Source organism: Cadophora gregata, assembly GCF_030347475.1.
Source record: "Cadophora gregata isolate MNR1 chromosome Unknown scaffold_5, whole genome shotgun sequence".
NCBI lineage: Eukaryota > Fungi > Ascomycota > Leotiomycetes > Helotiales > Ploettnerulaceae > Cadophora > Cadophora gregata.
This window is the reverse complement of record NW_026695928.1, coordinates 1,437,265-1,459,135: the sequence shown is the minus strand read 5'-3', so window position 1 is coordinate 1,459,135 and position 21,871 is coordinate 1,437,265. Positions and strand designations below refer to the sequence as shown.

At 47.6% G+C, this 21,871-nt stretch overlaps 8 protein-coding genes across 8 annotated transcripts; 4 read left to right on the top strand and 4 right to left on the bottom strand.

The window, feature by feature from the left end:
- Positions 1-1,135: 1,135 nt before the first annotated feature.
- Positions 1,136-3,858, bottom strand: ONS95_011250 (uncharacterized protein; the record flags this gene model as incomplete). Its single annotated transcript, XM_058504852.1, has 8 exons — positions 1,136-1,312; positions 1,381-1,717; positions 1,771-2,544; positions 2,589-2,678; positions 2,765-3,024; positions 3,072-3,281; positions 3,394-3,614; positions 3,666-3,858. 8 exons carry the CDS (start codon positions 3,856-3,858, stop codon positions 1,136-1,138), a joined length of 2,262 nt encoding a protein of 753 aa, XP_058359408.1.
- Positions 3,859-6,682: 2,824 nt separating this feature from the next.
- On the top strand, positions 6,683-7,522 carry ONS95_011249 (uncharacterized protein; the record flags this gene model as incomplete). Its single annotated transcript, XM_058504851.1, has 4 exons — positions 6,683-6,832; positions 6,935-7,093; positions 7,148-7,346; positions 7,410-7,522. 4 exons carry the CDS (start codon positions 6,683-6,685, stop codon positions 7,520-7,522), a joined length of 621 nt encoding a protein of 206 aa, XP_058359407.1.
- An 810-nt stretch (positions 7,523-8,332) lies between these two features.
- Positions 8,333-10,915, bottom strand: ONS95_011248 (uncharacterized protein; the record flags this gene model as incomplete). The annotated part of the gene is made up of 3 exons (XM_058504850.1): positions 8,333-8,621; positions 8,672-10,729; positions 10,791-10,915. 3 exons carry the CDS (start codon positions 10,913-10,915, stop codon positions 8,333-8,335), a joined length of 2,472 nt encoding a protein of 823 aa, XP_058359406.1.
- A 494-nt stretch (positions 10,916-11,409) lies between these two features.
- On the top strand, positions 11,410-13,306 carry KRE2 (alpha 1,2-mannosyltransferase 2.4.1). Its single transcript, XM_058504849.1, has 4 exons — positions 11,410-11,765; positions 11,833-12,657; positions 12,708-12,996; positions 13,046-13,306. The coding sequence occupies exons 1-4, from the start codon at positions 11,715-11,717 to the stop codon at positions 13,111-13,113; spliced, it is 1,233 nt and encodes a 410-aa protein (XP_058359405.1). The 5' UTR covers positions 11,410-11,714; the 3' UTR covers positions 13,114-13,306.
- On the bottom strand, positions 13,307-14,480 carry ONS95_011246 (uncharacterized protein). Its single transcript, XM_058504848.1, has 2 exons — positions 14,185-14,480; positions 13,307-14,121 (listed from the first exon to the last, which is right to left on the bottom strand). The coding sequence occupies exons 1-2, from the start codon at positions 14,410-14,412 to the stop codon at positions 13,771-13,773; spliced, it is 579 nt and encodes a 192-aa protein (XP_058359404.1). The 5' UTR covers positions 14,413-14,480; the 3' UTR covers positions 13,307-13,770.
- A 1,646-nt stretch (positions 14,481-16,126) lies between these two features.
- On the top strand, positions 16,127-17,286 carry ONS95_011245 (uncharacterized protein; the record flags this gene model as incomplete). The annotated part of the gene is made up of 2 exons (XM_058504847.1): positions 16,127-16,324; positions 16,390-17,286. The coding sequence occupies exons 1-2, from the start codon at positions 16,271-16,273 to the stop codon at positions 17,284-17,286; spliced, it is 951 nt and encodes a 316-aa protein (XP_058359403.1). The 5' UTR covers positions 16,127-16,270.
- ONS95_011244 (uncharacterized protein) lies at positions 17,281-19,257 on the bottom strand. Its single transcript, XM_058504846.1, has 4 exons — positions 18,965-19,257; positions 18,795-18,918; positions 18,654-18,744; positions 17,281-18,604 (listed from the first exon to the last, which is right to left on the bottom strand). Exons 1-4 carry the CDS (start codon positions 18,979-18,981, stop codon positions 17,592-17,594), a joined length of 1,245 nt encoding a protein of 414 aa, XP_058359402.1. The 5' UTR covers positions 18,982-19,257; the 3' UTR covers positions 17,281-17,591.
- A 284-nt stretch (positions 19,258-19,541) lies between these two features.
- On the top strand, positions 19,542-19,913 carry ONS95_011243 (uncharacterized protein; the record flags this gene model as incomplete). Its single annotated transcript, XM_058504845.1, has 1 exon — positions 19,542-19,913. The coding sequence occupies one exon, from the start codon at positions 19,542-19,544 to the stop codon at positions 19,911-19,913; it is 372 nt and encodes a 123-aa protein (XP_058359401.1).
- Between the last annotated feature and the right edge of the window lie 1,958 nt (positions 19,914-21,871).

The following is a 21,871-nucleotide window of genomic DNA, read 5'->3' as shown; positions in this document are numbered from 1 at the left end:
TGATTTCGCAATCAAGAATCCGAAGTCCACCCCCAGTGCTACTTCTTTGCAGAAAAAGTACGAGTTGATAGGATCACAAATGGCTCTCTTTCAAGATCAGAAACGCCTCGTCTTCCATCTTCTCGACCTTCGTGGACCGCTCTTTGGTGTAGGCCTTGCAACAGATTTGTCAACATTGCACCACCAACCGCAACATAATATCCATGTCGGCATCATCTCAAGTCGGCAGATATTGCTATAATGTCCAAGTTCCAGCGTCGAGGTTGAGAATAATACGATTACGCGGGCAATATTGTGGGACATAGTCTGCCAGCTCATACGTTCAATTGTGAATACACTGCCAGGAAAAACTTTCTGGATGAGCCTGACCGCCGCGACATATGCGCAGAAAATTGGTTGGGACTACAGGCTCATCAAATAGATGTCATGTTTCGATAGATGCCATAAAGGTTGCTGTATTTCGAGGTGTTATGTATGGCTTTGGCTCGATGGATTCTGGGTCTTACATGCTGGAGATTTTCTTGGAGCTATAGACTGACACTGATCAACTGGAGCGAAGGCGCATCATGATCTACACTTTCTATTCTGGTTCAAACCTCTACTGGACACTTCATTGCTTTGTTTTCTATCTTGGCACGTCAGACCACTTTTGTGTTTACATTACATAATTGCATCTTCGCTTTTGTATTAGTCAGCTTGCACTCTTGCACTTTCAGCTGGACCACATAGCCCGCAAGGCAAGAGGATATTGTGCTACGCGCGGTTTGCTTTCGTGCCACGAAACATCGCATTACGTATGTTAACTCTTTGTGGAGCCTGAAAATTTCATATTTCAGCTTTTGGTGAGACATTACGACAGTGAAACCGCCACAATTCGCTTGATCGGCCCCTGAATTCTAAGCGAGGTTGGTTTGTGGCTGCTGCGGGATCTACCTACTTCAAACAAATGATGCGAGCAGAGGCAGCTGGGCCTGCACAAAACACAAACTTTTAAGGACATTGCAGAATTTCAGGAATGGGAAACATCATCACTCAACTCTTACACATCTGCAATCAGTTTCGCTGAGGAATTCATTTGCTAAACAGACTGATGTCAAGTCATTACCCGCAAGAATCAATTGTCAAAGGCGCAAACCTAATTCAAATCTCCAGGAGAAGCACCTGCAAGGCGGTTCTCAGTGATCTCCCACAAGACTTCATAGTCGCCGTACCTGGACGGGACAGACGCCGCAAGGAAATGAGTTGCTCTACCCATGGCGACCGAGATCTTCAAGGATGGCATGTTCTCCTTCAATATCACATTGTCGTCAATCTGGGAACAAGATCAGTATCAGATAGTACAAATAGCGAGGAATTAAAAGACTGTCAAAGAGAACTTACGTCGGAAATGCGCCAGTGCAAATTCTGTCTCAGGTATCCCACCACGTCTTCCCGTGACAAGCTCTGCAAGGTGAGACCTCGCTCTTGGATATTCTTCGTGATGTGCTCGACCAAGTAATCTGTTAAGATCACCTGCCCGGTGGATAACTCATGGTCTTGCCTTTGGCGGTGGCAATTGGCACAGCCTTCCGGGCCATCACCACGGAACTCGGCTGGGGCGCTGAAGTTGTACACGCAACCGACTTGAGTGGGTGTATCTGCGAAGTAGAACGTTGGACCTTCTGGAACATCTCCAAGAAAGATACGTATGATGTATGGATAGCCGTCGAGTGCAAATCTGTGTTTGGTGAGTGAGTAGTCCATTGAGTAATTGTGTGCTGAAGAAATTACCTATCGTAGAGGACATTCACGATATAGTCATTCTCAGTCCACTTCTCATCGGGATGAGAATGAGGATGTGGAGCAATGACGGACTCTGTGATTGTGCTGGCGCTTGTAGCTGCGTGTTTATGAGATTCTGCAGCAATCGGTGCTTGGTTTGCAGCAGCAGCGGGCACGACAAGTACCGTTTCTCGAGAAGAAGAGCTCGAAGCGACTTGTGCTTGTGCTTCGGGTGCCACCGGTTCAATCTTGGGAGTCCCGGTCTGGGGCTTGACTTCGGGGGCTGGGACTGCTGCAGTGCTGGTGGTGTCTTTGCCCAGAATAGATTGCACTTTCGGTTCATTTGGCTGGAGCTCCTGGGCCTTCTCAACAAGTGCTGGAGGGAAGTTCTCAACTATGAGATTGGTAGCAGCAATGGTGGACAAATGCATGATCGCGACCCCCTCATTCTCAGACAGTTGGAGAGTAGATTTACCAGTGGTACTATACTTAAGCTCTATGGTGGTTCGGAGCGCCTTCTGATATTTCACGGTATCGAATTGGCCGTTAGTCTTGTAGATGTCGAGCCACTTCTGCAACTCGGGATATGTGTACCCCAAGTCCTGAAGGTTCCTGCATCTACCAGCAGTCCATGGAGTTCCTTGACTATCCCTACTGAATGGAGCGAGTGGGATGTTAGGGTCAATCAATCGCCCCGCTGAGGTGCGGAATGGCTGAACGTATTTGTTTGGGTACAAGTCCTGCCACATTGCGAATAGCCGATCGACGTTGTTGTGATGCATCCTTAATTTGGTCAGCGGGGACACTCACTTCGCGGGTTCACTCACCAGAAGATCGGATCGAAAGCTGCAACTGGGACACGGCCCATTTGGCCAGATCCGCCAGAGAAGACATGGAGCTGTCCATGAATATCCTCGCTAGTGTAAGTCAGTACCAAGTAGCTTTGTTTAAGTTTTGCCCACCGATTGAGATTTGTGGAGAAATCCAAGACGTTATTACTTACAGAGATGAGTACTGGGTAGGAGGCTGACCCTTGACAAATCCCTCCGTCGAGAATGCGTTATAAGTTGGTAGATATTCCTCAAGGAACAATCTGTACACAGCTTCTGGCAGAGTATTACTAACAACAGAGCGGGAACCCCGAAGTTCTCCTGTGATTCTGTCCCAGTTCTGCTTCTCACCGTTGACCCAAGCTGAGATAAAATCGGGACTTCGTGAATTGAAGGTTGTGGGATGTCTACTTGTGGCTTTACAAACATTAAACTTGGCTGTCAGTGGGAGCTTCTGCGATACCAGGATAGAAACCCTACCGGAAGGGTTTGGTCTCTCGTGATGCCGAAATCACCAAACGTCGCTTCGTTGGGAAGTTTATACCTCCACATGGGGTTGCTGACAGTCGCAACACCAGTTTTCGTCATGACCTCAACTGTAGGAACGGTGATGATGAAAGGAACATTTGGGCCATCACGACGGCGATCGTTGGGAAAGTGCCAATCAGGCTTTCGCATCGCCCAGTCCCACTTCATGAGAGTCAGCATTATAATTCGCGAAGTTTTAGCAATACAAAGGATGTAGGACCTGGCCTTACAGTCTTCAAGTGACCAAAGCAGTGAAGAGCGGAACTATACTTACGAAAGGAAGTCTCCATGTTTCTGCTGCTTGAATCATGGCTGGTTGATCCTCCAGGGCGAATGTTGTAGGAATCAACTTGAGCATGATTTCATACAGTCTCTGCTCATACAGCGCCAAATATGGCCGGTGCCATGGTGGGAATAGAGGACTACCATGAGTACAATACCATGAGTTCTTGGGAGATTTGGTATCCCAGGACACCAAAGGTTGGCCGTGAATACCTGACAGGCAGCGTTAGATTTTGGACCAGATGAGGAACTTCTCTGACAAACCTGCAACTGCGAAATAAGATAGCTGGTCATCTGGGTCCATCTGTTGGAATTCGTTCAAGGCATAGATGAACAATGATTTCTGGAAGACATCAATCTTCTCTTTGGATGCCCACCACTCGTCGATTTCTCGACGCACGGGTACTTTATCCCCTGGCCCGAGGCCTTTCTTGATGCCGGTGATGGGGTATGTCATCCTTGTACCACTTGTATGTCAAGAACCGTTATGCGTGGTGAGGGAATTTGAGAGAGATTGAAAGCTCTCAGAGCCTTGCGATATATATATGGTACTTGGGTGACACAAATGCATGTAAGAAGTAAGCTGAACCCCCTGCCATACGCCATAAGCTTGCCGAGAAATAAGGATGTCTGACCGAGTTGAGGAATCCATTATCATTGAAGGCTTCCAAGCTCAAAGGTTTCAGCTCCAGGCAGTGCGCCGAATGGCGTCTGCAGTGTCGGAAAGGAAATGTTTCCTAGTGGTTGTCCATGCCAATATGGGACGAGCATCAGCCTCCCTCAGAAGTACTGGTGCGTGCAAACTGCTGATGCCCTCAGGAATTGGTCAATGTGCTACATGTTTTCGTCGTCTAAATCTTGGCTGCATTCAGTGAGGGGTAACGGAGAAACCCCACGTACCGAAAGTCGTGAGGCTGCTGTAAGGCTAAGCAAACACAAAACGCGGATGTTGTTGATGCCCTCACATCAGCCATAAACTTGGCTGGCGCATGTTACTCAGCCAGCCCTTGAATTCCTTGACATGAAAGTTTTCGGCAGGTTATAGGCCACTAATTCAGGCTTGCAATTGTCGCACGAAGTATATCAGACAGCCAAGCATCCCCAACGGACGCCGCTGTGATTCTAAGGAGCTGAAGTCTGAGCGAGACTCCTCAATGTACATACAGGCTAATGCATCGCATCGCTCAGCCCTACGGCTACAAGCCACATGGTAAGCATAAAGTCACTTTGAGTAAAAAAACCAGCCAGCAACCAGTGATCACTTGAATTTAGTATATGCTGGTCAATCAACTCGTCGATGTAGACACATGTTCAAGCAGACCTTCCCAGTTGCCAAATCCAAAATTCCGACGTTACGCCCGCCATGGTGCGAGGCCAGGAGGCTCCATTTTCCAACCTCAACAAAGAAACCTCGTAGAAATAGATACTGGCAAACTACTTGTATGTGAAGAATGGCGACAAAATCTTCACTCTTATGGAAGGATAGTACAGAGATTGAATGACTTGCTGGCGAGGGATATTATCGGTCTTTTCAACAGCTCTTGATGTAAGACTTTCGATCAAGAGATTCCAGGCAGGTGAGACTTTTTGCTCATGCGACTTGAAAATGCTATGATTACATACAGAAGAAGAATTGATTTCTGTACAAGGGAATGTTGCAAGCAAGAGATGAAGCTGCAGGAACTACCCGCTCAATTTCCTTATGTCCTGTTTCAGAAAACAACAACAACATGACGCCGTATTGCACGCTTTGCATTTGAAGGTTGCCGAGGAGCGGTGCTGTTCGTTCAAGATATATATTGCACTCTAAATGAATACGTAAGGCGCAGGTAGGGGTTAGAAGGAAAGTTTTAAACATATCTCAAGTGCAAAGATACCAGCAATCTTCCAAGATGGACGTAATGACAAATAAGAAAGCAAGTTGAGCACATGTACAAAGCTCGGCAGAGTCAACAAGAGTCTACGCTATCATCGCCAGCAGTCGATAGCGGTCAGCGGCAGTCTCGGGACTTGCAAACAAATGTCAAAACGCCGAAACTCCCCCGTCCATGCCCGACGATAGCTGGGGTGTCAAGATTGCAACTGCGATAAACGGAGGCATAGAATGAAGTGTGGACTAGTAGCTTCTCGTAAGTCAACACCGACTTGCGAAGACTTCTCGAGACATCGATAACGAGATGCCTCGTTGGGATGTTTCCCGACACACAGCTCGCCTGGCGTGGTTTGTCAAACTGGTTGTGGTTTGTGCAAGTGTCGAGGAACGGAATCACTTCCCAATCAATCCATGGGCGAAGCCATCGACTTGACACCATGCATCTGAGCGAAGGGCGATCTGCTTCTGAGCGTACCAGCAGTCCTAGACCGTGTGCCGGGAGTCACTTCCCTCCAATCACTGATTCCCGTCCAACCATGATGTTGAATAGCGTCTCCTCCCTGCCCAGACATTTGTTTTGATATTACCAGATTTCCGATGACAGGAGAGGAGAGGATGATTTAAGGTTTAGCAAAAGTCGGATCCCATTCAAAAGAATCAGTCCACGGATATGGATCTCTTCAAGCAGTCCCACCAATCCGTAACGCCGCATCTGATTGGCCGTCGCTAAATTTCAGGGGTCTCGGTACTCCTCAACTACCGCAAACAGGACGATTTCCCCAATGTAGGCTATCCGCATGTGGGCAATCAATTGGGCGATATCCCATCGCCCAGCCTCCAACTATCTTACTGAAAGACATCCCATGCCATGTATACTTCGGGCCCCGCCGCCGTCCTGGCCTCCACACCTTGCTTCTTCCCAAAAGAAGAAGGTAAGAACGAGCCAAGGATGCAAGTTCGAGTTGTGGCTTTCCATGTGCCTACGCGATTCGATATCGCTGGTGTCTGCCCTGAGAGCCCTGGTTTTGCCCACGGGTACAGTGTAAGCCTAAATCCCATGAGGAGCCGGAGAAGGTCAGTGGGAAAGTCTATTCGTCGGAGACGCGCTGGATGTGGAAGGTTGAAACTGAATATCTAGGGTAGCAGGATAGGCGTGCAAAGGGGAAGATCGATTGTTGGCCATCAGAAGCTTAGGGAGATAGGCAAGGGCGATCTTTCCTTATCGAAAGCTGTGGACGGTACTGAGAGGTGGGGAGGTGGTCTGAAGTGTGGTAACTAGAGCTCTGGATAGAGAGGTAGACGCAATGAGATATAAGACGGTTGCTGCCTTCCACAAGTATATACCTTCGTCTCTCAGTACCTTAAGGACCTCCAGCTCAACTCAGTCCCATTGGACCCGCCGCCCAAGATGCTTTCAGTCTCGCTCCTTAGCGCATTACTGCTTTCTACCTGTGCTCTTGCCGCTCCCATTGAGAAGCGAACTCCGCCAGGGATCCCTTCTACCGCTGAGGCAAAGTCTGCTTTGGCAGGACTCACTGTGGCTGCCCAGGGTCCACAAGTAAGCTTTTCTTCCCGAATGATATTCAATACTCCCTGATTGCTGGCGTTACCCGAATCTGTTGTGCCGTTCGTGTTAGATTTCAAGCTAATTGTTGGCAAGACTGGGTATTCACGCGATCTCTTTCCTACTTGGATCACCGTTTCCGGAACCTGCAACACCAGGGAGACTGTCCTCAAGCGTGATGGTACCAATGTTGTTACAGACAGTGCATGTGCTTCTACTTCTGGCTCATGGTACTCACCATATGACGGGGCAACGGTAAGCCAAAACTTCACGGCAAATGAAGTAGTGACTAATTGGCTGCTTTTGTAGTGGACTGCTGCATCAGACGTCGATATTGACCACATGGTACCTCTGAGCAATGCCTGGAAAAGCGGTGCAGCTGCATGGACCACAGCTCAGAGACAAGCATTCGCCAACGATCTCACCAACCCTCAACTCCTCGCTGTGACTGATAACGTCAATCAAGCCAAGAGTGACTCTGGACCCGAGGACTGGAAGCCCCCGTTGAGTAAGTGCCCAAAGCCTTTTTCCGGATGAGCGAGCCCTCATACAAGAGCTAATTGCGATGTAGCTTCCTATTACTGCACATACGCTAAGATGTACACCAAAGTCAAGTCCGTCTACAAGCTGACGGTGACCACTGCGGAAAAGGCAGCATTGACTAGCATGTTGAATACTTGTTAGAAAGTGAGAATAACAACAATATAGCTTGATGAGTACGATGAAATGAGGATATGAGGATATGAAAAGACAAGCTTTAATCTGCGGGGACGAAGAAATCAACCCTGGCTTGCGATGGAGAGTTCACAGATTCTGTTGCCACAAGGGTTTCAGGCATCATTTTATGCCTTAAAATGCCCTTCCGATTTGACAAAGTATGGAACTCTACCATGGGTACATTCCTAGCGAAATGTTTCAGTACACAATGAAGTATTTGCACGGGCTCATGGTCACCCAACTCGGCGTTGGGCATCAGTACCGCCAGTAAAGACTGGCCTGTACTCGCCCTTTTTTGAAGTAATCAAGCCTAGCCGAATGGTGACTCCCGCACAAGGCGCGTGGGTAGAAGAGTTTCGCGACACCTCTCCAAATGGGCTCCTTGAATTCATCAACTTTCGTATTCTATTTTAGGACATTTCCTATTCGCTTCCATCTTGTCAGATATCAAGACGGTGCCATCCAACCGGACGACAGCATGTAAAGCCCGACCAACCGACCCCCGGGACGAACCAGACCATAAATATGTTTGCATTTCTCAAACCATAAGCTCGCTCATTCTTGCTTCATTCCACTCCATCCCATTCATAAGCTTCAGTCTCATCCGGACCGTATGCAGTAATCGCTACGTAGAAACAGGGCAACGCTGATGCAGAAAGCAAATGGCATCTTAATCAAATACCACAGGGCTGCGCTTTCCTTTCGATCTTTCAAATGTCGTCTAAAAAAGAAGATTTGTTGTTGGTAAATGTAAATAAACACGTCGTATCGTTCCTATCATGCCAGTAGCTCAACATCCAATCCAATCGAACGCATGAAGAGGTTGACGTTGGCCAATCGCTGGCTCGACATTGCGGGCGGAAGAGTCTTAGCAAGGCTGACAGTTTCCATGACACGATCTTTAACAGCCATGACAAGACGCTGTTGCTGCTCAGGGCTCGCCCCAATGCCAATGGCGGCCAGGAACTGCCAGACATAAACATCTTCACCAGTATTGACAGTTCCGGGGAAGATGTTTGGCAAGGTTGGCTCAAGAGCGTCGAAGAATCCATTGTACTTGTTCACCCTGCAGAAAGTCAGCATAATAGCACGAGTTCGTTCGTTGGAGCAGCTTACCATTCCTGCCACTCCTGCTCATCAACACTTGCGCCTTGCTTAATAAGCTCAGCTCGACTCAAAATCATGGTCAGCATGCTGACTCCAATTCTAGTCCGAGCAACCATGTCAATGTTAATGTTGAGAATAAGTCCCAAGACACCAGTGACGATATCCAATCCCGCTTCATTGAGATACCCGAAAAGAGATGGCATGACAGCCAGCGAAAAAACTTCGACGCTCTCACGAACCGTAGCATTCAATTGTGTCTCTCCGGGGAGAAGCAATGCGTTTCGAATAACATCGAGTTGATCGAGATGGATTACAATCATGGTGAGTATAGTCGTCCGCTGCTCCTGAGAAATGTGGCGGAATACTCTAGGAATGGCCTTTTGGCCCTTGGCGAAAGACAAGAAAGCAATGAAAGGATGAGTAGTCGTAGCACCGATAGGTTCGTGGACTTTCAACTGATGCCAAAGTTGCTGATTGAGCTTTTGCGCCTTCTCCCGCCAGTCCATGTGGAGTCCGACGAGCTCTGGGTTGATATCCTCGTTGAGAGCGGGAGGTATGTGGCGATCATGGTCCTCCATCTTCATCAGAGTATTGTAAACATTCTCGATATCAGTTAAAACAGTCTTCCTGTCGCTTCCACTGACTCCTGCGAGATGAGCCTTGCGATCACGAGCGGCGCTGCCAGGTCTGTTGACATCAGCTCCGCTGTCATTGCGCTTGATGTTGAGCAAAGGCTTTGGCGTCTTTGCGTTGCTAAAAGAGATCTTGCCCAAACTACCCTCAATAACCAACTGCTTGTTCTTTGGCTTATTCTTCGCAGCCTCCACAGCACGTTGAACTTGTTGCTCCATTCGCTGCATGTGATTGTCACCTCCTCGAGCCTGTCGTCGCATGCCACCATGACGACCACCTGTTTGGAACAAGTAGGTCTGTGCAAAGTTGCTGAGTGGTTGGCCCGGGTGTTGACGCGGTCCTCCTCGAATTTGATTATGAACCTGGTAGTAGAAATCCTCTGACAGACCAGTATCAGTTCCGTGCTCATTTGGATTGCCGGTAGCGGTCACAAGCTGTTGCAACTGAATGCGGGTAATGAAGTTCTTGTCCTGTGGGGTCATCAAGCCATTATCCTTGGATAGCATGAAGATCTTGTGATTACGCTTTGCTCTCTTTGCCTCTTCCATAAGGAAAGCAGACTTCTCCTCCTCTGAAAGGTGGGCAATCTGCTGAGGATGGGTGATGATGTGGCGCGAACCCGAGGGGCGTGACTGGTGACCAGGATGTTGACCAACAGGGGCAGGTCTTTGTTGCTCGGCTGAGTATCTGTTTGGATTTTGCAAGATCTGTGTGGGCTGTTGTGGTGGGCGTTGCTGCGCTGGTGGTTGGCCAGGCTGTTGTGATCTCTGCAAAATATGAACTGGTTGACCAGATGGAGCTGGGCCAGTCTCAGATTGTTGTGGACCAGCCTGAACAGGGAACTGAGGTTGCTGTTGAGGAGGATAGTGCTGATATTGGTGAGGTGGCTGGGCATATTGATGCTGCTGATGCGGAGGAGGAGTTGGTTGATATTGTTGAGGTTGTTGCTGTACAGGGACTTGGGCTTGTGCTGGCTTCTTGGCTTGGGCTCTCATAGCTGCCTCTACTTCCTCCAAGCTCATCATCTTTCGGCCACTAGTGGGAAAGCCTGGAGTTGCAGGCATCTCTTGAGCTGGTGCAGGAGCCGACCGCTTCGGTGCAACACCCCACAAGTTTGCATCAACCTGCATGTCTGGAATATAGTCAGGCTCATTGTAGCGCTCGTAGCCAGTTCTGGCAGGTCTAGCTTGAGCTTGTGCATAGGTTGAAGTGCTTTGAGTAACCTTCGATATTGGCTGTTGCCTACTGAATCGGGCTTGTTCCTCACTGATAGCATCTGAGACCTTTGCAGTCTGGCCGAAGAAGTCGAAGTCCTTGCCCACCGGCTTCTTGGTAGCTGCCGCTGATCCACCACCAAAGGTATCGTCGTTGAATGCATCGTCCGTCTCATCCAATTGATCGCCTAGACCATCGTAGGTATCCTCGAAGTCGAGTCTGCAGATGCGTGTGATGAGTATGCTAAAGGTGGCGGGGGGAGGGCTGTTTTCCAACTCACGCGTCATCATCGTCTTCTTTTCGCGACAAGCCAGCGAAGGGATCTGCAGCTTGAGAGAAGCCAGGCGCAGAAGGATTGTGACCGCGATCGCGGGGGAGTGCAGTGTCGAATCCGAAGAACGACATGACTGCTTTTGTCTTTTTTTTGTGGAAGTTGGATTAGATTTGAATGGCGCCCATCAAGGAAGCAAAGTCAGCGCATAAAGAAGTGGAAGGCCTGCATGTCATACCAGAAGTCAGCTTGGTGAAAATTAGTTTGGAAGTGTTTGGTGAAACAAACTTGAAGGGGGGAGGATTGGCAGGTAGGCAGTAGTCGGGTGTTCGTTTCTGTCTGGAAGTGAACTGGTGTTGACTTGAAAATATAGTTTGGTATAACCCAAGAGCAGCTGCCACGCTGGGCAGAGAGGCTTAGCTCGAGTGAGCTGTCCCGAAAGGGGAGAGATGTTGGAGCTTATTGGTGTCAAAAAATTGATTGAAGAGATGTTGTGGAGGTTCAACTGAGGTGGTGATGCACTCTGCACTGTCTTGGTGGGGAAGCGAGGGTCAAGGTCAAGGTCAAGCAGATTTGAGGCTCTACTCGATCAGGTTAGACGCTGGACGACCATCGCCCCCCTGCAGTAATTGCAACTAGGCTGAATACGAGGCCAGCCCTGCTCTGCTCTGCTTGTGCTTGCTGGCCTCACCTCGAATCTATCAAGGGTGAATTTCTACCTCCTTTTTGCTTGCGCGTCCTCGATCCTTTTTCGCGCATCTGACCCTCTTCTTCCTTCTGCACATCTGGGGGCCCATTGTCGTTCCTTCTCTACTCCGCTTTGGGATATTTAATTGTTCACAGCCAGAATTGGGGTCAAACTTCTGGCTCTTTCTTGGTTACGAAACGAGGATTACGGTTTCCTCTTCATCCGGACTTTGATCTTCTACCACTATGGCCACAGGGTCCGCCAGATACTTGAGATATATTCTCTTCGCCTTCTTTGTATGCTTTCTGCCACTACTTTTGTCATCGTCCCTATGTTTGAAATGAAATGCTAACCTACTCCTAGGGGCTTGCTGTCATCTACTTCATATCTTCTTCTTCGACTCAACGATTACCGTCTACGAACGAGATTCTTAATGGTGCCGGGAAAGGATGGAACAACGTTCCAACGAAAGCCGGAGTCTCGGGAAGTGCTGCTGCTGCAGCCCCCGCTGCAACTGGAATAACGCCCAATGTTCCGGAAGGTCTTCCAGAAGCTACCGCAAATGGACCAAGGGCAAATGCGACATTCGTCACATTGGCACGAAACTCTGACATATGGGAAATTGCACGATCTATCCGCCAAGTTGAAGACAGGTTCAACCGCAAGTACCACTACGACTGGGTCTTCCTCAACGATAAACCGTTTGACGCTACTTTCAAGAAAGTTACCTCCTCCCTTGTTTCAGGCAAAACCCATTACGGGGAGATTCCAAGGGAACATTGGTCATTCCCAGAGCATATCGATCAGGAAAAAGCTCGAAAGGTTCGAGAAGACATGGCTGCAAAGAAGATAATTTATGGAGATTCCATCAGTTATCGTCATATGTGCAGATTCGAGTCTGGCTTCTTCTTCCGTCAACCACTGATGCTTAACTACGAATACTACTGGAGAGTTGAGCCAAGCATTGAGCTATACTGTGACATTAACTATGATGTTTTCAAGTTCATGGAGACCAACAAGAAGAAGTACAGCTTCGTTCTGAGTTTGTACGAATACGTCGAGACTATCCCTACCTTATGGGATAGTACCAAGAAGTTCATGAAGGCTCATCCTGAGCACATCTCCCAGGATAACTCTATGGGATTCTTGAGTGACGATGGCGGAGACTCATACAACCACTGTCACATGGTAGGTGCAATCTGATTATGTTTCATCGTTTGGGACTAACTCGAGATTAGTGGTCCAATTTTGAAGTTGGGAACCTCAACTGGCTCCGCTCCCAGGCTTACATAGATTACTTCGAGACTCTTGACCAAGATGGTGGATTCTTTTACGAACGCTGGGGTGATGCGCCAGTTCATTCGATTGCTGCTGGTCTTCTATTGAACAAGGATGAGATCCACTTCTTCAACGACATTGCGTACTACCATGTTCCATTTACTCACTGTCCTACTGGGGAGAAGGTGAGACTTGACTTAAAGTGTCACTGCAATCCCAAGGACAACTTTGACTGGAAAGGATATTCTTGTAAGTTTTCTAGCCCTCGCACGTGGATTCAACTAACGAATGCTCGCAGGTACTTCTCGATTTTTCGACATCAATGGTATGGAGAAGCCGGAAGGATATGAGAACCAACAAGATTAGTGCAGCATCAATGTATGATATCCAGTGATGACAAAAAAAATTTGATCTACCAGGCATGGTTAGGAAAGGCGGCGTTACTGTGTACTGTGTACGAATTAAGTCCCTAAGATCGCGTGTACATAGTTCTCGGTTTGGACAGCTCAGGGACTGGGAAACGCTGGATTGGGAACGGCACGAATAGACACTTTGATTAACTGTCAGATTGTGAAGTTTCTATTTACTCACTTTTCACTGTCATTTTAATATTTCTTCTGATCTGAGGGCCGGAATTTCTGCAACCGAGCTCCAGGTATAGATGTTCACTTTGGCTGGACGTGTTCGTGAGATCATGAGAAGTTACAGAGCAGAGAAGATGAGGCGAACAGGCATGGTACAAGGATAGAAGAGTCCAGCTGTCATCATTAGACACCCGAACGATGGCTTCTGCTCTTCGTTCTAGTCATTTCTTCCTTTTGTACAGTGCATAGATATACAGAGCTAGTCGACCAATTCCCAACGCCATCAATGCATCTCCGAATCTAAGAACGTGCCATATACCCCTCCCAGAATCAATTTTTATGCAGTTCTATGTTGTCGTTTTCGGCTTCTTCGTCCCATACTTTGATCGACTTGTCACTCTATTCCCAACACCACCCTAAGCACAATTATTAGCCCTATTTAGCTTCCAGGTACTAATATTGTCCCATTTAGACACCATTCGAGAAAATAACGTACCAAATCCATAGCCCCTCTAACCAAATGATACCTCACACCAGGACAATCCTGACTTCTGCCCCCTCTAACCAATACCACCGAATGCTGCTGCACATTATGACCCTCCCCAGGAATATAACACGTCACAACCCTGCCTGTGCTAAGCCTTACTCTTGCCGTCTTTCGTTCTGCGGAATTGGGTTTCTTGGGCTTGGTGATGCCGACTTTGATGCAGACACCTTTGAGTTCGGGAGCCTTGACGTCGCGGAGAGCTGGAGAGACAGCTTTTCGTGCTCGCTGGGCGACGCGGCAGCCCTGGTTCTTGATCAGCTCATTGCAATGGTCGAAATTTCAAGGTTCTATTCAATTGGACTGTACCTTTACGACTTGGTTGTAAGTTGCGAATGGGGAAGGAGTAGCGGAGAAGTGGCGAACGAGGGAGGGTGATGGGTTTGATTTCGGTGTCGATGCAGATAATGGCATCCGTACCGATGGCATCAGGAATCTGCGGAGCATTGTGACAGTCATTGTGTTGCTGGTTGTCATCGTCGCTGTCTGGACAGGAGCTTCGAAGTCGGCGATTTTTGGCGATCCTTGCAAGATCATGTGACTCGCGCTTGCTGTGACATACCATAGAGGGGAGCGCGGGACTGAGTACACTATTATACCTACAGTTGTTGCGCAGTCGACAGTTAAGTCACCGTCTGGGGACTGTCAATATTTTTCTAGGTGACTCTTTCATATTTCTCCCGAGAATCGATATGAGCAAGCCTCCTGTTATTTGCGCCGCTTAGGCTCGTCCTTTTTGATGTTATTAATTAGCCCTACGGGGGTTTTAATACAGACACTATCTGCACTTCCTACAGACACTGTCTGTAAACAGGCATTTTGGACGGATTTTCTGTCTGCATTTTAGTCAATTGTCTGCATTTTTCTCAGCTGGATTCTCTGATTCTGATCGATTTTTGAGGATACAGAGTGAAAATGCAGACATTACCTGTAATTTGAGGGAAAATAAAGTTACTGTCTGTATTTTAATAAATTTTCTGACTAATAAAGTTAATTTTCCCTCTTATTTCCTTCCCTCCGTCTCCCTCTTCTGTCTCCCTCTTCTATCTCCCTCCTTTATCTCCCTCCTCCGTCTCTCTCCAAGGTAGGTCTCCCTCCAAGGTAGGTCTCCCTCCAAGGTAGGTCTCCCTCTCCCCTTTCCCTTCTCCGAGTGTTCCGAAAGTAGGTAGAAGGTCTATGTTTCACTTTATATTGAACATGAAAGGTCCGAGTTACCTAAACTCTCATACCCTTAATGGTCACATATACTCATCGATAGTCAGTATAGGGGATGCTAGCAAGATGAAGATCAAAACCTGGCCAATTACAGTGTGCGCGTTCTTCGTGGTCGTAGAGACTCCTCATTAGCCAAACAAGGAGTAGTCAGCACACTATGTGACATTGCAATTATTTCACTCTTTCTGGTCACCTGCCTTCATGAACACTGTTATTGACGAGTAGGTGTCTGGAAAAGCCGGAGAAATGCTAATTTGTATAACTCAGCTAGTGTACGGTAAATCGTTTCCAGTCGCCCGTTCTTTTGCGCTGGACCATACATGAAGGCGTTGAAGTTGTTCTTGTACCATAACCCAAATCGTATTTTCATGTGACTTGCCATCGTTGACACGGTCACCCAAGCTTTATAACGCATATGCGAAAATTGAAGGCGAGTAGAGAATTCTTGGACTTAAAGCAAGTTTCTTGAGCTTTTAAGCTCACCCAAGTAGTACACAGCATATGTACTTGGTGAAGTATCATCGGCCGAGACGTCGTCGTAGAGCAAGTCAAAGCATGCTGTCGAGCGTGATTAGTAGTTGATACACATTCAATATTTAGACTACTTTTTCCAAGTTGGTCAAAGCGCGTCAAGAAGCCTATGTTTTTTCTGCGTAATTAAGCGAAACAAAACCAAAATCAAGTCGGCGTAGTTCCCAAGTCATCGAGCCTTGTGGAGCACATCCTCTGGTACAAATGTGGAAGAAAAATAATCGTAAAAGCAAATCATAAGCAACCAGCTGTTGATTATTCAAATAGATGTCCTTTTCAGGTAAGGAAGAGGTAATGATGTCTAATATCAATGGAGTTATTGATCGTTGCAGACACCAGAACTGCACTGATTTCCATAGTAAAACTACCCTGCGCCACCCCAGACCAGTAGATCAGGATTTACGGTCCAGTGTTGTTGCCCCTTTTTCTTTTGACCTTAGCGAAAGTTAAGCGAGCTAGCGACTTGGCCAATCACAATCTCAATTCTTACCAAATCCGAGGTTGGCTTCCCTTTCTGATCTATTCGAAATCCTAGTAGAAGTGGCAGAAACTAGATCTGCGTTCTTTTTATTCGCATTCAACGATATATACAGCTCGTTGGTTCTTATCAGCATTCACCTAATCAAATCCGGCTTGTCCAAAAGATATCATGGCTCCGGCGATAGTGACCGAAAGTGGTAAGAAGGAAATTCAGTACGCAGATGTGAGCCACCCCTCCATCAATAGACAGGGATTTACGATACAAAGAAGTTATTGACCTAGGTCTAGGTTGCTGTGACTTACACAGCCGATGAGTTCCAAGGAATCTACAGGGGCAGAAAATACCACGAGCCAGACTTTAGCGCAGTCCTCAACCGTGCTCAAGATATTGGTTGTTCAAAGATCCTCTTGACGACCATGACAATCAAAGGCGCTCACGAGAACCTCGAGGTCTGTAAGAAATACCCTGAGACGTGCTACATGACACTGGGCGTACATCCATACCACGCTTCTGAGCTTTACCAAGGAGGAGACCAGGTGACCAAGCTCAAGCAACTTGGCAGGGAGTTCATCGCGACGAACGAACGGGCATTCGTCGCATTCGGAGAGATCGGATTGGATTACGATAACCTACACCGAGCGGATAAGGAGTCTCAGCAGCGCGCCTTTCGAGATCAGCTAGAGCTTGCTGTCGAGTTTCAATTGCCGCTATTTCTCCATGTGCGTGCTGCATGCGATGATTTCATATCTATCATCTCGCCATACTTGCCCAGATTGAGGACGCCAGGTCTTGTCCACTCGTTCGCGGGAACTAAACACGAGATGCTAAGGCTCGTCGGATTAGGGTTCCATATCAGTGTCAATGGTGTCAGCTTCCAGTCTGAAGAATTACTAGATATGGTGAAGTATATTCCGTTGACGCATCTACAATTAGAGACAGATGCGCCATGGTGTGAGATTAGCCCTAAGAGTCCAGCGATGAGGTATCTTGTAGATGCAAGTCCACTGCCACCGTCCAAGAGGCATGGGAAATTCGTCGAAGGACAGATGGTCAAAGGGAGGAATGAACCATGTACAATAGAAAGAGTTGCCAGAGTAGTAGCGGGAGTTAAGGAGGTGCCGTTGGATAAGATTACGGCGGTCGCATGGAAAAATAGCGTCGGGATGTTCAATCTAGACAATTAACGATGATCCATCAACGGCAGCTAAACAGATTTTTGCTGAAACCTAATAGTGACTGTGTTGACATGCTAAGCGAGACGTGTAGAATTTTGGTCTTTCAGCTGACAAAACAAATGCAGCCCAGAAAATGTTACAGGTGCCTCAATGCATTCTTACTTCCCGGCCAAGACTGGACGAGCCTTTCATTTCATTTCTCATCAGATAATACATGCAAGTTCTACCAACTCCCAAACGCCTTGCGTCCCTCGTCTTTTGCGTGCAGCCATGAGCTATCCATTTCCTGAGAACCCCAATACCGTGAACATTTGCTAAAGGAAATAGTCTGCGACAGGCTTCTTTGCTGGCATACCTCGAGAGTCTTGAGGAGCTGCTTGGAATACCCTATATCTCCTCGCGGGGCCGCTCAAGAGTACTCTCTCCTTTTCCTTCATAACGCCACCATCACTCCGATTGACTTCTCCATTGCTTCTTGCGATCATGCCATCACCACTTCCATCTTCGCCCAATTCGAGGATGGCGGCTACATTACCACATCTGTAGCAGTAATTTGGCGCAGACCAAACGGTAACGATGGTATTATCGAACATCTCCTTGAAGCCCTCCATGACAAGTTGATGTGCTCTTGCAATCAAAGACAAATCATTGGCATGGTTGAAGACTTTCACGATGTCGGCTCCAAACAGAAAGCCTGCTCCCCGTGGGGATAATCCCCATCCGTCTATCTCGTCCGGATCTGACCAAAGAAGATCGCACATAGCTCCTTCGTGTGGCACTTCTTGCTTCCTGTCCAATAATCGGATCTTGTCGATTGAATCGATTAGTGGCGACAATCCTCCATGAACGCACAATACTGCTCCGCTCGGATTTCCTGGAGATCCTCTGCTGAAGCCTGAGGCACCCGAACCAGGTGGACCAGTCTTTGCTGGCGACTTTCCTCCTTTCTGCCGTGGTATGCTGCTTATGATTCCTCCCTCTGAGTTTAATACTTCGATTTCGGTATCCGGGTCGATGTATTCCTGGGTCGAGGTGAGACTGTTCGATTTAGGGCCAGATACCTTGTGCTTAGAAGGTTCAAGAGAACTGGCAGCTCCGAGAACAATGGCTCCAAGCGCAAGATAGTCGAAGACTTCGCAGCAATATCGCCATACATTCGCACTTCCATATTTCCGCAGACATTCATCGTAGAAGCCGTATACTGTTGTGATTTGTCTGGACTCGTGATTGCCTCGGATTAAGGTCATTCGGTCTGGGTATCGTACTTTGAGACATAGGAGGAGGAGAAAGGATTCGAGGGAATAGAAGCCTCGGTCGACGAAATCACCTAGGTAAATCAGTAGCTGTACACGACCCTCATTTCATATAACACATACCCATGAACAGGTAGTTTGTATCTGGTACATCACCGCCAACCCGGAATAGCTCCATCAAGTCGTGAAACTGCCCATGGATATCGCCGCATATCTGGAATGTCCATCAGTCTTGTTCCTGTCTCCTATCCTGAGATCGCATACCGTTACTGGCGCAGTCACGGTCACCACATTTCCCTCCTCAATTAACAACTCCCTAGCTTTGTGGCATAGCTCTCGGACTTGGGCTTCCGGAATCGGTCGACAAGCTCGCAGCTGCGCAATTGCTCTGAAATATATTAGGCGATGTTCTTGAGGCAGGCAGATTGAAATACTTGTCTAGGTCACTCATCTTGCTATTCCTCTAGACAGAAGCCTGCACAGTTGCAGCCTTCTCTTCTAGTTTCCAAATGCTCCTAGCAGCTTCCCAGGGTTGTATATCTTGATTTAGAGCTTAGAAAGCAGCCGGCGCATGGAGGTGTGGCGTCAAATTGGGGCAGAAGGCGATGGTAGTATTTGGGTGGTATCGTAAGAAGCGTTTTTATTGTACGAACTCGCCAGAAAGTGTGCACCACAACTGAAGGTACAATGTCAGGTTGTGGTGAGATGGTCGTGTGCTTGCTTGAGGAGCTGTATTTCGTGGATCCCCAGCCTTGAACTTTTGATGGAGTCCAACCGCGGGATCGCGTTCACCCGAGCTAAACCTAATTAGAATTCAAGCTCCATCTAAATTATCATGCAACAACTCGACTCCAAACCACCACTATTCCATGTCTTCCTACCCTCCACCAGTGCAGCAATAGGTATGTTGACATATTTTACGATCAATTGGTCTTTGCCATGTATACTGATGCAGCTTCCAGCACCATTTCCCTCATTCAATTGAGCCCGGAAGGCTCGCAGCATCCCACGATGCCACCACACATGCATCCTCGAAGCCGCTTCACATCATCCCTATTCGCAACCACCCTCTTTGCGAGCTTCTTTGTCGTTGTTCTGCCGCATGCGCTTCCATGTCCGGCACCGAGAGTCGCGTACGCAGATGATGGAACACCACAGACAGGCAAGAAACGGAGGAGGCGGAAGTGCCCAGTCGATGAGAATGAGGGAACCAGTGCTGTGAAGGGAGTTTCTGCGGCGGACGAGAGCAGTGACGATATTGAGGATGTGGGCTTGAGGAAGCAGAAGAGGGAGTGTCCAGTGCCGAAACCTGGCGGATTGGTGGGAGGGATTCTTGGATTTGGGGGCTCGAGTAGTGATGGGAAGGGCTCTAAACCACCGTGACGAATGAATGGGGTGAGATGGGTAGGAGTATATGTGTATATTCTGTATTATACTCCACAATGGAAGTATCAGAAAACTTTTATTAGGTTTCGACAAACACCCAGTCTGCTTTCTGAGTAAGTCGTAGCCATTTTTGTTAGTGAGATCAAACTTCAGAGCCTTCAATCACTTTGTCTTGTAGCCTCCCTACTTGCATACCAGGAGGGCCATCTGACTGTATCTTGTTTACAAATTAGGTCTCTTGAACTTCGAAATTCAGATCGATTCTCAGTGCTCAGTCGTACCTCGAAAGCTCCATTCTGAGAATGCGAACCATCGAAGCCATGTCAGCAAGACCTGGGGGATGAGATGAAGACGGAAAGTTCATCATTGAAGCTCGACTGGCAAAGTAATGTGGTCCATGACGCGGCAGCACCGACAGTACTTCAGGCGCTCCATGCGCTCTCACTATCGCTGGCAGCGCTGTGAGTGCTGAATCATTGTCCAATAGCACACAAATATAATGATTTATTTTATTTCAATGCCCTCAATTGAAGTAAGTATATGTGTTTGACCATTATCATAGATGATTACGGTCATTACCATGCGTCTTCGCTCGCAGCATAATCATTCGTCCTCCCGCACTCTCACCGGCTCCGCGAATATCTGATCTCTGTGGATACATTTAGGCTGCAAATTTTGACAGTGAGCTTGTTATCGACAAAGGCAAACTATAGAACATACTACAGCGACCCTCTGACTTGGTGCGTGAATTAGCTATCCCACTTGTCTTGTACCAAAAGGTAGACCAGCGATGCTTTATATGTTGACGGCAGTGAATGTTCTCCATCGCGATAGGAGATTTGAATGAGCCCAGAGGCTTCTGTCACAGTTTGTCAAAGGCATTGTAATTGGTCTCTGTATGTATTCATCTACAAGTATTTCAGCGAACGAGACCATTCTAAGCAGCATCTTCGGGAAACCAGGCCAGTGTGAATATCCAGAAAGTGGAGTTGTTTACTCTCGCTTAATATCACTCGTTCCCACTGTGGTGTCTTCCACGATTACAGCCCCTTATCAAACTTTGTATAGCAATTACTGAACCAACTGTATGTACTAGTGTGTAGCCCATATGTCAATTCCATGATGTATGAGCTCACCACTTGGACAGTAGATGCACATCGGCCTGTTTTAGATTGCGGGCACTACAGAGTAGCTAAAGTGAAGCAGCGGCTGGCAATAAGATGGCAGTGAGAAATTGAAGGATTTAGGAGCGAGCGGTTCAAAGTTCTTTCCATCGTGTCAATTGTTCTTTAGAAAGCAGAGCGGGTCTTGGGAAGCCAGAACGATCCACTTGCATCGTGCACTAATACTTAGAGACCTATCCATCGCTCCATGGGACTTGTTCCAGACATATCCTTCATAATCTGACTTCCAGGATTGTTCTATTTTCAGGCGCCATTATATTAAAAGCCTGAACACGAGTCCAGAGCCTTTTTCTAGTCAGAATTTTGTCCAGGAAAAGTCCCCGTGGCCAATACCGAAGACAAGGAACACGAACGGACATGGCTCAGATCTGACAATCACTCTTTGTATCTTAAATACATGAAGTCATCGTCAATAGACAGTCCATGGCAAGTACCAATGAATATTAATACAACGAATCGCATACAGGCTCCTTAATATCTGGTTCCAAAGCGTCGGCTTGAAACCAAAATTATTACGTTTGACAACACACCCTTGGAGTTACAAGCCTTGGAGTACCTCAGGCGAACGATCTGGTTACGATAAGACTGTGTATTCTGAAATGTTTGTACTGGTATTAGTGGATCGGACCATTAGTATTGATGACAAAGCCAAAGAAGACAACAATCAGCCACTCTCCATCTTAATTGTCAGCTGCTACCAGTAGACACCAGATTCGCTGTTCAGCACACCAGTGGCAGTAGAGTGTAGCGGCTATTAGCATCGATCTCTCT

Coding starts and splice junctions, on each gene's coding strand:
- KRE2 (XM_058504849.1), top strand. CDS start 11,715: ATGGCCACAGGGTCCGCCAGATACTTGAGATATATTCTCTTCGCCTTC. Junction 11,766..11,832: donor ATATTCTCTTCGCCTTCTTT/GTATGCTTTCTG, acceptor ACCTACTCCTAG/GGGCTTGCTGTCATCTACTT. Junction 12,997..13,045: donor TGACTGGAAAGGATATTCTT/GTAAGTTTTCTA, acceptor GAATGCTCGCAG/GTACTTCTCGATTTTTCGAC.
- ONS95_011246 (XM_058504848.1), bottom strand. CDS start 14,412: ATGATCTTGCAAGGATCGCCAAAAATCGCCGACTTCGAAGCTCCTGTC. Junction 14,122..14,184: donor CTTACAACCAAGTCGTAAAG/GTACAGTCCAAT, acceptor ATCAAGAACCAG/GGCTGCCGCGTCGCCCAGCG.
- ONS95_011244 (XM_058504846.1), bottom strand. Junction 18,745..18,794: donor CCGTGACTGCGCCAGTAACG/GTATGCGATCTC, acceptor TGGACATTCCAG/ATATGCGGCGATATCCATGG. Junction 18,605..18,653: donor TACAAACTACCTGTTCATGG/GTATGTGTTATA, acceptor TGATTTACCTAG/GTGATTTCGTCGACCGAGGC.